The sequence below is a fragment of the Triturus cristatus genome, chromosome 3_2 (assembly GCF_964204655.1).
Source record: "Triturus cristatus chromosome 3_2, aTriCri1.1, whole genome shotgun sequence".
NCBI lineage: Eukaryota > Metazoa > Chordata > Amphibia > Caudata > Salamandridae > Triturus > Triturus cristatus.
In genome coordinates, this window is record NC_140584.1 from 1,082,009,499 (window position 1) to 1,082,024,178 (window position 14,680).

Here is a 14,680-nt window from a genome sequence, read left to right on the forward strand (position 1 = left end):
AGCTTATATTTAGGTACTAAAATAACAGAAAAACTGAATTTAAAAACCAAAGTAAACAAGGAAATTCACCAGTTACAGTTTACTGAGTGAACTAGACTTGCTGCCCAGTCTTGCACTGCTCATAACCTCATCAAATACATCACTCATGACAGGTTCAATGACAATATTGATCACTGATGACAACTCAAATGACATTAATTATGACAATGATTTATTCCAGGTTTGCAGACCTAGCTATGGGGCCACGTACCTGAAGTAGAACAGAACAGAATTTTTTTTTATTTTGGGCACGTTTGCGGACCCCGTGAATTAACAGTCTAAATAGCTCTATAATTTAATCTCTTCATGATCAGACAAATTATTTCTCAAAAGCTACTGAATGGATTTACACCAAACCAAGCAAATTTGCGGTAATTCTGTTCAGCCATTTTTTCCTGTTTCACACATCATAGATTCCTGTTGGGATTGAAGCTGGAAGCGTCCCTTTTTCTTACCACCCCTCTTTTTTGGCTCTCATGTGACGAAGGAGCTGCACAAACCTCATATGCGAACCCAAAGTGGATTAACTTTATTGTCTCGCCCAGATTTAATCAGTGCCAAAGTAATCAAGACGACAAAAAAATGCCTTGCCACAAAAACTCTAGTCCAACCACAGTTGAACACCTTTTTTCTTTTTTTGTAACACAGTGGCAGTCTCCACTGAGTAGTTGTAGTTATGTCAGAATTTACATAGGCAGAGAGCTTTTTCGTTTCAGTAACAACGTTGGCACTATTTGACAAATCTTCATGAAACTTACCAAAGTAAAAAAGGTCATACACCATAGTTCCTTCCTGAAAAGCCTTGAGGTAGTCCATCAAGCAGGGACCAATTCCCAAAGGAAATTTTGACACGGGATATAGAAAGAAAATGGGTGAAAGGATTTACTCCAAATATGGCAAAAAGTTAGACCTTCAGTTAGAGAGTGCGTATTTGGTGTAACTTCTGTAGAGCAGTTTGACAGATCTGTGCTTAAAGAGGTGCTTGGGGTGGTCATGAAGTGGTTCAAAGATAGTGATACCTGGACTGCTGGTATCGAGCTATGTAAAAGGAAGTAGTCAATCCTGATTGGCTGGCCACAATCTAAATAATATGTTGTGGTAGCCATTACAGGACTCATGGACATCATCTTTGCATCCTGAAAAAGAGTAAAGAACAATAAAAAAAAAAAACACTGTAAGCAAAGTGAGCACACTTTGACCCTAAGGGGCATGTGGGACCCACCCCCTTGGTTGGATGGCTGTAACAGGACTGAGGAGAGCACCTCGACTGACATGCATTGCAACAAATGGCAGACTTTGAGAATCACAAAACGGATCACATATAAAAGGGTGATAACATATTTTAGCGACAATATAAATAATTTGTTGGTGGTACCATACTAATTTTAGGAATTGCAGTGTATTTTAAGGTGATTTATCTTGTGAAAAAATGCTGACCCTCTGCTCAGATTTGATGAACCATGTTTGAGAGAAACACTCATGATTTTTTCATATAGGGATAAAAGGTGCTCCAGAACTAACATGAGAGCACATTTTTTATAAATTCAGATTAGCTGCCTCAGCCATGTGAGGATAAAGTAAAACACATACTTTCAAGCAGCAGCAGTAGGCTGCCAGTTGATGCTGCAGTGTTCTACTGCAGCTTACCACATTGGTATAATTAAGAACTAGAGTGGTAACATCCTATAACCTTGAAAAAACGAATACAGCTGAAGCCATTTTGACTAAATCAAATCTATAAAACAAAGCATTTCCTTCCTTTCATATATTTTTCTCACTAACTTCAGTAAAACAGTCTGACATGCAGACAGAAACATACTGTCAGGCACTGACTAGACGCGCCTACCTTGTGCGTGGTTTTGGAGGAAGCGCCACAAAAACTACATCTCCCAGAAGGCCTTCCTTCTGGGAGGGGCTTATCACGTACATATGCCGGTGCGCAAAACTGCGCACACTGAGCGTTGTGCGCAATTCTAAATTGGATTATAAGTTTTGCTTCGCAGAGCGCTGCTCTGCTCATCAAAACCTCCGTGTGCTTTCTCTGGAGCGCACCCTCGACTTCATTGTTGGTCAATCCGTTCCGAGTCTGAGGACTCCTATCTGGTGAAGTTTCCCGTTCCTGACTTCACTCGTGGCTCTGCAGACGACAGTCTGTGTCGGCGCTCGTGGTGAGCAGTTAGAGCGCGAGTGTCTCTTGCCTGCCCCTAAGCTGAGGGAAAGGATTTTCGGAGCTCCCTTACGGCTGACGAGGAAGTTTGTCTCTAAACACGCTCTCACATGAAATCGGCAAACAGCGGCCCCGAGGAGCAGGTCTATATCATGTTTGCTGAACGAGACCTTTTCTTCACGTTCATCAAGGACTGAACCCCTTCTCACGTGGTTAACAGTGAGTTACTATTTATAAAGGGGGCTAATATATTTAGTTCTAGTATCACGACTTTAGTGTTCGTTATTTATGCATTCAGGATATCTCTTTTCCTATTATTAATCTTCACATTCAATCAGGATGATAATTGTTGTGGAGTGAAGAATCGAGTCAAGAGGAATACATTGGCTCTGCGTGGTTTCAGCCTTAGTTCTTGATTGTGAGACTATTTCCGTTGTTCTTAGCATTCTTCACAGGGTTTCATTAATCTACGAATCTATCTAAAGGATCCAAGATTAAGGGGATACTCTCCACTTATTTTCTGTTATCCTTTTTGCATCTTTGTTTTGGGAATGATGGAAGGGTATGTATGAGGCTATTTTGTTTCTTCTTGTAGAAGGACAAGATATGTGAGTGGATTGGTAATTGTTCTGTTTTGTTTCTAGGTATTTATACCGCCAGTTTGAGAGATGTATCTTATCTGGTTAGGAAAAGAAAACGCAGACTTCTTGATTTTGATGGCAGGTACTGGTTCCTGTAGTGAGACTTTGAGAGTAGCAAGTGTTCTACGACTGTATTAATCCTGTGTTTTCTATTTACAGATATCCTGTTCCCCGCTGCTCCTACCCTAATTACTATCCGTCGCGTGATCGCCTCAATACTCTGTGTATCCTAAGTCAGAGTTTGGGATGTCCGGAGGTGGACCCCTTTGTGCATCGCCCAGATTCTGAGGAGTTCTTGTGGACACAACACATACTTTTATCACAAGCAGCAGTCTGTCAATTAACTTCCTAGTAATCAACTGCAGTTTTCCACAGTGGTCTAATTAACAACAAGAGCGATACATTCTGCATTTGACAAAAGTGGCACACCGAAACCACCTTGATGAAATTGGAGCTGTAAAACTTGACACAGCTCCTTTAGAAACAAAAGAAGGGGTTTCTTTATGTAATAGGAATTATGGTGAGTGCTCTAGAAAGCTGGAATGAAGGCATTTTCTTGGGGCTCTCAAATTTCTTTCTCACCCATTTCAGTAACACATTCTGACATGCAGTGTCCAACATGTACTTCCAACACCATCATGGGTCTGTCTGTTATTTTCCTAGTATTCAAATGCAGCATCACCATAGAGTTCTAATAAACAACTAGAACTCAAACATTTTGTATTGCAGACAAAAGTGAGGCATTCCTGAACGCCATATTTTTGGAATATACGTAGTTGAATTTAAAGCTTTTCCTGAAGAGTGGGCTGAAGTAAATTAGCACATAGATGTTAATGCAGGCATGAAACAAAAGGGTGCAAAATGTGAGGGGAGTTGTGTTCTTTGCAGTCATTTGAGGCATAACATATGTGTAAAGGAGCTATAATAGTTAAGGAGAAAAGTCAGCATAAGTACAGTATCCCCTTTCCACGTGTTTGCTCAGCCTACAAATCTTCTCAGTCGCAGAGAAATATATACATATATTTATTGGAGAAACAAAGGTTAAATGACATTGTAATTAGGTGCTGAAATAAGGCAAAAACTAATCTTTGAAAAACAAAACACTAGTGAAAATCACCAGTTCTAATTTACTGAGCCTACTATAACTTGCTCCACTGCCATGCACTGCTTATCACCTCACATTACATCGCTCATGACATGTTAAATGACATCATTGATTACATCAGTAATAACACCATCGTCATACACAGCATAGAGCTACTAAGTGTACAGGTCTGTGGGTCGATAGCATGGAAATTACGTAAGCCATGGAGACAATTGAAGTTGTGCATTTTAAACCTTGTATGGTGCACCATTTACAAATTACTAAACCTTGGGATGGAGGTACTCATGTTAAACTAGGAAAAGCGGAGCGCACTTGATGTGCGTTGCAGAGGTATGGTTGAAAGTAAGTTGTGGCTTACAGTTAAAGCCAGTTCTAAAAAATCTTTGAGAAAGGTCAAAGCTGCTGTTGACAATACATTAGCCACATGTGGATAACTAGGTACATACCCTTGTTAAATATCTGTAATAAAGTAGTATAGACAAATTCTATAAGCTGTGCAGGTTTATTTCCAGAACTTCAATAAAGATTTTGAGATGCTGCAGGTTACGGAATAATGCAGAACATAGGGGTGTCCCACTTAAAGGAGGTTTATCTCGTACTGGTGGTGCAAGCACTGCTGTAAGGTTGTATGCCATTATGCCCATCTAAAGAACGTGTGTAGGGTATTTTACTTAACTAAGGGATGTTGTCCATTTGTGCCTGACAGATGGTGTCTTTACAGAATATAATGTAAACCTCTTGACTTAAAATGTGGGTCATACGAAGTCTTTAAGAGCGTAATCCAATTAAGGCGAATTGAAAAATGTGTATTGTGTTGAATTACTACAAGTCCACAAACCCTATAGGAGGAGGTCACAATGACGGCCTGATGTGAGTAATGTGATGTCGTTTAACATGTTGTACGTGATGTAACGTGAGGTCAAACAGTGCATGGCAGAGACGCAAGTTATAGTTGGCTCAGGAAATTATAACTGCTGAATTTCAGAGTTTTTTTTATTTTTAAACATTAGATTTTACCAAATTGTAACGTAGCTTAAACCTCACAGATTTTACATCATTCATGTAATACACGTATAACATCATAAGTGAAACATACTCTAGGTCTAATTTGATTCCCTTGAGCGAATTACGTTTCCAAGCATGACAATGCATTCACAGTACAGTCTAAACCCTCTTCGCTAAGCTTATTTCTTTCTGTTTGTTTAGTAAGCATCCTTATAAAAACATAAAAACTTTAACATCCTAATTGCCATCAGCGCCCGCTGTTAGCTCTACCATGGAGGCAGTAGCTTAACAACATTCTTATTTCAACAGACTGAAGATTTATTTCTATTTAAACAATGTACATGCTTTTTACTAAAACTCTAACTTATGAACTTGATAATCAAATATTTTCCCTTATTTTAATTAGACAATGAAATGCTTCACTTACAGTAATTAATATTTCACTTAATTTTCAATATCAATAAGCAGTCCCTTAAATGAACACACACAATTCCACGCTAACTACACACAAATAAGCACAATTAAAAAAAGACATTGAGTAACGTGCAGGATGGTCCTATAGAACTATCCCAGGGCTTAGGCAACATGTACAAATCACTGTGCTTTAACCTCCTGGGGCCACACGTATGTACCTTTTTAAGGTCGCAAACTGCCCAATTCACAGAATCGGGCCGTTTGCGACCGGAAAAAGGCGTTCCCAATGTACCAAACCCTATTTTGTGATTCGGTAACAAATTACCGAATCGCAAAATGGGTTAGCGATTTGCTATGAAGAAGGGGCGTGTTTGGGATGTCCCTTCCTAATACCGAATCGCATCGGTATGTAGGTATGTTTTGTGACCACAATGCGGTCTCAAAACATTTGCATTTCACCTCCTACTACTGCAGCAGGCCACCATCCCTGTGATTTCAGCGATTCCTAAGGGGTCGCAAATTGCGACCTACCTCATTAATATTAATGATGTAGGTCGATTTGTGAACCCCTACAAATCACTATACTCTTGGCGTTTCATACATTTGTAATAGCGAATACCTAACTGCGATTCGCAAAAAATCACAATTAGGTTATCGCTATTACAAATGTTGTTACATGTGGACCATGGTTATTAGATCAGCAGAACCTATTTATATATTAGCATATTACATGGTTATCTCTTGTGTAACATGCTCACAAACACTTCCCCATTCAGATCATGGGAATGCTATAAAAAGTGAACAGTCCCATCTTTCTTTGTAGAAATCGGGGAATGAGCCCTTTCTGGCGCCATAAGTTTACTATAAGATAACAGATAGTTAATTAAGACTTGATAATTTAATTAGCACTTCCTAGGCCGGGCAAACAAGTGATTTTCAAATGTGTAGGCATACAAACGCGTGATGGATTTAACACTAGTGAAAATATACTTAATTTGAAGCCCCATGTGAGATATACTTTAAGTTAATTACAATCACTAAAAAATGTCAAATGAAATAAAGCCACAATAATTTACTTTGGCGATTCAAGTGGGATTAATTGGGCCATTAAGACCTTTGTTACCGAAAGCTACAACCCTCTTGATAACGACATCACTGCTTGGTCTCAGGTATGGAATGTGATGTGCAGTGCCATAAATACAAAACAACCCTACTGAATACGAATTCCATGTACCCATATCCTTGCTAGGTTATCCATTCAAAAAACAAAACCTCAGTGGGTACCTTCGCTTTTTTCATGTGGCTCATAATCTTGCCCAAGTCTTCGACATCAACAACCGAGTTGGTCCCTGCTTCATCTTCTGCACCAGACTCCTCTTCACTGGTTGTTTCGAACTGCTCCTCCTGCTGCAAAATGACCAGAGAGAAGAATTCACAGGGAAAGCATCTCATCAGAAGCCACATGTAATGGAGTCTAGGTATGCAAACAGGCAATACAGAATACAGACAACCCTTAATGATTAATACAGTACAATATACTGCTGGGCCATTCTGGGAAGCTAGCACAGTTTGCATAGCCAAAAGGAACCAATATCAGGCTTGGGTGGAGTTTGCACTGTTCTGCTGCATGGAACTCCGCAAAGTGACATAAAAACTGTGGAGTTCCGCAAGTAGCGGAGTGCGGCGCGAACGGTTAGCAAGTGCGAGCTGGGAAAAAAGTCTGCTGAGCTACACGGAGTGGAGTTTTTTGCACTCCGCGGTAACCAGAAAAAACTGCAAAATCTGCAATCGGAGCAGAGTTCACCACCCAGGCCTAACCAATATCCACCACCACAATTAACAACTTAGACAATGAAACCGGTCCTAGGATGCTTGTTTTCAGTCCAGGGAGGACCAGGCCTGGCAGTTCGGGCTGGACTGTCCCCATTGGGTGCAGGGTTAAGACTGATTTGCATATGGCTGGGTCCAAACTGGTATGGCGTGGTGAGTAAAAAAATGATGGATTTAGGCCCAGATCTCTGTACTGGGGTGAATGTATGACATTGTTCTGCATTCTGTCCATCAATTGTTCTTTTTGCATTTGTCAACCCGAGTGGGACGGGTATGCCCAGACGTGGGTCCCGTGCTCTCCATGCCACTGGAGTCAAGCTATCCTGGCTGAAGAGGGGTGAAAGCCCGAAACCGGTCCTAGGATGCTTGTTTCCAGTCCAGGGAGGACCTGGCCTGGTAGTTCGGGCTGGACTGTCCCTTTTGGGCGCAGGGTCAAGACTGATTTGCATATGGCTGAGTCCAAACTAATATGGCCTTCTACCCCTGCAATGTCAGCTGGCAGGGAATGGGGTGGGGGGGGGGGGGGGCAGGAGGATTGAGGGGGAACAAAATATTTGAAAAAATAAAAAGCACTACCCTGCTCGCGTTGGGCTGCCGCCATCTCTCGCCATCGTTGCTGTAGAGTTCGGAAGCACACAGGCCCCCCCCCTAAGCCAATCACAACGCTGCAATGCAGCGCTGTGATTGGTCTAAGCGCCGTGGATTGGAGCTCAAATGGGGAATGAGGGACTGGGCATGTTCCCCACTAAGCTGTGTAATGCAGCTTGGTGGGGAACCTGCAAAGTGCGCATGATGGTTTGGGGCTGGCCAAACAGTCATGCGCACTTAGGGGCAGATTACGATGGCGGTCGTAGGCACATCCGCGGTGCTGGGGAAAAATGTCCTTTTCCGCACTCCATCAGCTGTCCTCGCGTCCGCCATATTACGATGGGCAAAGATAGCTCATTTCCCATCTGCTGCGGAGTTTCGGGATCCGCCAGAAATCTCCTTCCACACAGGTGGCGGACAGAGCCAATAGAGCAAGACCGACGTGCAGAATGCGGTTACGACCGCCAGACAAATCACGATTCCTCAAACAGCCCATGACACCGCAGCGGAGAATCCGGCCATTCGGAGACGGCAGAAGCACTACTGCAGTTAGCAAAAATTGAATCCTGGACACCTCCACATGTTCCTGACCTCTGGGCAAATGGCGGTTTTGGGTCTTTCCGCAGCAACTACTACCGCCGCGGATGGATTTTCAGCTTTTCCGGACGTTCTCGGCAGTGTATCGTGGAATCCGACCGTCGCGGTAGGAGGTTTCAGGCAGTGCATCCTAATCTGACCATCACCGCAGTACCTGCGGACGGAAACCTTCCGCTACCACGGCGGTCGGAATGCTTTTCCGACCACCATCGTAATCGACCCCTTAGTGTGCACAGTACACTCCTCCTGCTGCAGCCACCAGCCCCACTCTGTCCTAACCCGGTCGAGCAGCAACGAAAAATAAAATGATAACTGTTAGAAATAGGGGGTCTCTATTTGGCAGAGGTAGGTACCTTTGTCCAAATAAGGACCCTTGCTTCTAGTCAGGGTAAGGGGGACACACTTCTAAAATAACCCCTTGGCACGATCAGACAGGCTTATCTCAGAGGCAGTGTGTAAACACTTACAGTAATACAGTGAAAACACTACAAATGGACACCACACTAGTGTAGAAAAATAAGTAATCTTTATCTAAACCAAACAAGACCAAAACGACCAAATTCAACAATAGTGTACCAAAAATGTGACTTTCAAATGGTAGAAATAGTTCAGTTCAAAGCAAATTGCAAGATGCAACACTTTTCACATAAAGTACCTTGGATGTGTCACGCCCACAAACAAAAAGGGTCGCAGGGAAGGTGATGCGCCAGTTCCTTGCTCAGGGGGAGGTGATGCGTCGGTTACTTACAGCTGCGCAGGGGAGGTGATGCGTCCATTCCTTACCAGAGAGGAGGTGATGCGTCGTTTTTTTACTGCGTGGGAAGGTGATGCATCTGTTTCTTACTGCGTCCCCCAACGATGCAACAGACTTGGCGCCTCATGCGATGCGACGATGCATGGGTTTTTGCAGCCGCACAGCAGGCCTTGCGTCGGTATCGGTGCGGTGATCTCGGAGATCGGTGTACTCATTGTGGCGACTTCTCGAGCCGCGGGCAGGCGCTGCGACTAATTCTTCGGTGATGCGTCACTCTTCTCGAAGTTGCGTTACTTTTCAAGCACCCAGCGGCAAACAGCCTCCAGAGGTCCCAAACAACAGCAGGCACCACTTAGCAGGTCAGAACTCCCAGCAAGGAAGTTCAGGGGAGCTGGGGGTGAAGTCTTTGTGTCCCTGAGACTTCAGAATAGTAGGCAAGCGCAGTTTCAAGCCCTTGGAGATCAACCTCAAGCATGGGACACAGCCAACAGAAAAAGTCCTTTTCCCTTTCCTTGGCACAATGTAGTCACTGCAGGCCAACCCCAGACAGCAAACACCACAAGGGCAGTATTTCTCCAGCTCTTCTCCTTGACAAAAGTTCATCTTGATTCCCAAAAGTGATCTAAAGTTCTGGGTTCTGGGGCCCAATATTTATACAGCAAAATCTTTTGTTCTCTGGTTGCAGAGAAGCCCTGTGCTTAGTCAAAACCAGTTCTGTCCTCTCTGGTGCAGCTTCCTGGCAGGAGGTGGAGACAGAATTGTGGAAAGCAGACATGGCCCATTCAGGTAAAAGGAAATCTCCTCCCCCTAGTCTAAATGCAGACCAGGTCTATTCAGCCCAGCCCCGACTTATCCAGACTCTCTGGAGCCACTGCACATCCCCAGCCCCTGTCACTCCAAAGCCAGACAGTCAATACACATCCTAGCAGAGGCACACTAGATGGCTAAGCAAGAAAATACCTACTTTCTAAAAGTGGTATTTTCAAACACGGAAAGTAAAAATCACCCTCACTAAAAGATGCATTTTAACATTCCGATTTCAGGCATCCTAAACTTTATTTTCCTACATTGTTCCCAGGGGTAGTTATGCTTACAAGATGTTACAAGCAAACTCCCCATTCTATCCTATGGAAACAGATAGCCTTGCAATAGTGAAAAACGAAATTGGCAGTATTTCACTATCAGGACATACCACACACATCAGGGCATGTCCTACCTTTCACATACACTGCACCCTGCCCACAGGGGTCCCTTGCTTCACATACACTGCACCCTGCCCACAGGGGTCCCTTGGGCCTACCTTAAGGGTGACTAACATGTAAGAAAAGGGAAGGTTAGGGCCTGGCAAGTGGGTGTACTTTCAAAGTCGATATGGCAGTACTAGATTGCACACAGGCACTGCAATGGCAGGCCTGAGTTACATTTACAGGCTGTTTATGTGGGTGGCACAACCAGTGCTGCAGGCCCACTAGCAGCATTTGATTTACAGGCCCAGGGCACACACAGTGCACTGTACTAGGAACTGACTAGTAAACCAAATAAGGTAATTATGGAAACACCAATCCATAACAACAATTTACAAAGGGAGCACTTGCGCTTTGGCACTGAACAGATTTGGCAAAGTGCCCAAAGCATCTAGACCAGCAAAACGAGGTCCAATTGACAGCAAAAACACATGATGCAAAGGCAAAAATACAGGAGAAACCCACACCAATGATGCCAGGTCTAACAATAACCTTGTTATTATCATTTTATTTTTTCCCTTTTCCACTGCCGTTAGCGAAGGAGCCGTCCCCGTTACCCCAGGGTATACAGTCTTAACACCTGTCCCATTCTGTGTGTACAGGAATTAGTTTTTAAAGTGTTTACATGCATCCAAGAAGCTAGGTCTCAAAATGCTTTCTGATAACAGAACACATTTTCAGACCAAGCTTATAGGATGTAATTAAATACTGTAAAAGCTTACACCTGTAATTAATCCATGCAAAATGTGTTAATAATTCTCAGAAGGCTTCCTTTTGGCATCATACATTAAGATACAAATGAAATAAAGATTAAGAATATTTTGGCGGAAGATCTTCATTCTTGACCTTATTATACCCATAATTTAAGCTGTATCAACAATTACATACCCAAAACTATTATGAACTTTAGGGGATACACTCATCTTAGTAAAGATATAAGCCTGTCAAACTGTTTAGTCCGCTCATTGGTCAGAATCATCTCCAACTGTCCCACAGTGTTGGATAAATCTTGCTCTGATTGCCTTGTTTGCCCCATTGCTCTTCACAGGGCGGAATATAAACAGGAACTGACCTGGGCCCAAGTCATACACAGTCAGCATGGTTTTAAAAAACAGGAACTTATTGTCCTCTACCAGGTCCACCAATATCTTTATCCCAGCTGCAGTCCATCTATGTTGTACAGTGCTGACAACTACCGGCATCTTGGCAATGTCCAAAGAGGGAAGTTTGGGGCATAACATACAGTTTCTTACCGGTCGGTGTAGTTTTGCAGCTTGACTTTCTGGATTCACTATGCTGTGCATTATTCCGCCATCTAGTGATTGGGTCCGGAATTGTAGTATTTCTTCTCTTTTTTTCGTGGCCCTGGTGGGCGTCGACATACCACCATTTGGTGTCCTTCGTGACGTCGACGCGCTTCCTCCGGAAGCTCCCACCTTTGGTCGCCATCTTCGGATTCTTTTTTCTTCTTTTCTTTTTCCTTGCTAGTTCTTCATTTAGTCCTTGTAAAGTCTTTCACCTTCTGCCCCCCTTTACCCTCCTGTCTCATCTTTCTGGCGGGGGAGGGTGGGTTCGCTAGTGAATCCAGAAAATCTTCAAGCTGCAAAACTACACCGACAGGTATGAAACTATACATTTTGCAGCGTGAATCTTTCTGGATATACTATGCTGTGCATCGACTTTGTAGCGGTTTGTCCTTATAGTGGTGGTTGGATGGAAGATGAGCATTGGTTACTGAAAATGTGTTGCAAGACCTTCTGTCCCACTTGCGCTTCTTTGTTCATTTGGATATCCACGCAGTAGTGTTTCATGAACGTGTGCACTGAAGACCATGTAGCCGCTCGGCAAATGTCTTGAATTGGTGTGTTGGCTAGAAACGCAATTCTTGCTCCTTTCTTCGTTGAGTGAGCATGAACTGCACCTTGTAATGGCTGAGCTGCCTGTTTGTGGCAGAGCAGTATGGTTTGTGCAATCCATCGTGCAATGGTATTTTTGGTAACAGGTCGTCCCCAAAAACTGCTGGCTAAGGATACAAAAAATTGCTTTGTTTTTCTGCACTCTTTTGTCCTTTCCATATAGTGCATCACTGCCCTCCTGGCGTCCAGTGTGTGTAAGGCCCTTTCTGTGCTCGTGGACGGTTTTTGGAAAAAACTTGGTATTTGAACTGTCTGGTTGATGTGGAACTTAGACACCACCTTTGGCATGAAATGCGGGTCCGTTCTCATTACAATCCTATCACTGTGTATTTGCAGGTAGGGTTCTTGGAGTGTTAGCGCTTGCAATTCACTTACTCTTCGCAGTGATGTAATAGCCACTAGGAAGGCTGTCTTTAGTGTGACCATATGCAGCGTAGCTTTGTGAATAGGCTCAAATGGTGCCTTCATCAGTTGTGTTAGCACTACATTGAGGTTCCATGCTGGTGCTGGCATTCTGCCTGGAGGTGCGATCCTTTTTGCACTTTCTAGGAATCTTTTTACCACCTGTGATGTGAAGAAACTTTTCACTGTTTCTCCTCTTGTGTAAGCCACAATTGCCGCGAAGTAGACCCTTAGGGATGTGTAGCCTAGTTTATTCTGCAGTAGATGCGTCAAGTATCTTAGTACTGTTGATTCCTTAGTAATTTTTGTTTGCAGATTCTCCCTAATGCACCATTCGGTGAATCTTTTCCACTTTGCTACGTAGCACTTTCTTGTGGTCGGTCTTCTTGCCTCTGAGTACCGCCATCATGCTTGCCAGTAATTTGAGGTGTGCGAACTCTAGGTCCTCAGGAGCCATGCATCTAGGCTGAGGCTTTCTAGTTCGGGGTGTAGTACTCTACCGTTTTGCATCGTTAGCAGGTCCTTCCTGGCGGGGAACCTGTGTGCGTGCGTTTGTGACATCTCCATTATTTGTGAGAACCATGTTTGTCTGGCCCACTGGGGCGCTATCAGGATGAGCGTCATGCTGCTGAACCTGCACTTGTTCAGCACTCTGTTTAGTAGCGGTATTGGTGGAAAAGCGTAGGCAAATGTCCCTGACCAGCTTATCCATAGCACATTCCCCAGGGACTGTTTGCACGGTACTCTGGATGCGAAGTTTTGGCATTTTGCATTTTGGTGTGTTGCAAAGAGGTCTATTTGTGGAGTCCCCCATTTGTGGAATACCTTCTGGATTTCCTGTTGGTTGATCTCCCATTCGTGGGATGCTGACGTCTGTCTGCTGAGCCAGTCTGCTGCTACATTGTCCTTCCCTGGTAGATGTATTGCTAACAGGTCTATTTTTCTGGGGATTGGCCATCTCCATATTTCCTGTGCTAGCTGGGAGAGTGTCACTGAACGTGTCCCTCCTTGCTTGTTGATGTAGAACATGGTAGTTGTATTGTCTGTTTGTATCAGTACTCTGTTCCGGTACAGCAGTTTCTGAAAGGCCTTTAAGGCTAGGAACACTGTCTTGAGTTCTAGGTAGTTGATGTGCTTTATTGCATCTTGAAGTCCCCACAACCCCCTTATTTTGAGGTTGTTTGTGTACGCTCCCCACCCCTTCTGGTAGGAGTCTGTTGTAATGGTTACAGTTGGAGTTGGTTGTGTGAATGGTCTCCCCTGTGCTAAGTTCTTCTGGTTCCACCATGCTATTTCGGTCTGTGTTACAACCACTAGATCCTCCCAACTCCCTGTTGCTTGTGACCATTGCTGCTGGATCCAATCTTGGAATGGTCTCATGTGTAGGCGAATATTCGGTACCAAATGTATGCATGATGCCATCATCCCCATCAGTTTGCTCACAGTCCTCACTGTCAGAGCTTGCCCCTTGCGGTAAAGACGCATCTCCTTGCATATAGCCAGAGTCCTCTTTGCACATGAAATCACCGTGCTCTGTATGGTGTTGATCTCTGCTCCTAAGAATCTCTTCAGTTGTTCTGGCTCTATTGACGTCTTCTCCCAATGGATCGAAAACCCCAGTTGGGCAAGAGTCTGTATCACTATCTCTATGAGCCTCTTGCACCTGTGGTATGAGCTTGCTTTTACCAGCCAGTCGTCGAGGTATGGGTATACATGTATCCCCTTCCTGTATACATGTATCCCCTTCCTCCTTAAGTGTGCTGCTACTTCTGCCAAACATTTTGTGAAGACTCTTGATGCTGATATTAGTCCGAAAGCTAGCACTGTGAACTGGTAGTGATTTGTGCCTATTGTGAACCTGAGGAGGTGTTTGTGTTTGCTGTTGATGGGGATGTGCAAGTAGGCGTCCTTTAAGTCTATAGCTTCCATGTAGTCTCCTTTTTGTAGTTGAGGTATGACCTCTTGGAGCGAGGTCATC

At 43.8% G+C, this 14,680-nt stretch overlaps 1 protein-coding gene across 3 annotated transcripts in view; it reads right to left on the reverse strand.

Moving 5' to 3' along the window:
- The window catches only part of LOC146859157 (S-adenosyl-L-methionine-dependent tRNA 4-demethylwyosine synthase TYW1-like), a 590,982-nt gene that overhangs the window by 390,879 nt on the left and 185,423 nt on the right, over window positions 1-14,680 (reverse strand). For all 3 annotated transcript variants that reach the window (XM_085649816.1, XM_085649818.1, XM_085649817.1), the window contains one exon: window positions 6,656-6,778. In XM_085649816.1, the coding sequence (XP_085505942.1) occupies window positions 6,656-6,778 (123 nt within the window). The remainder of the gene's footprint in view (window positions 1-6,655; window positions 6,779-14,680) is intronic.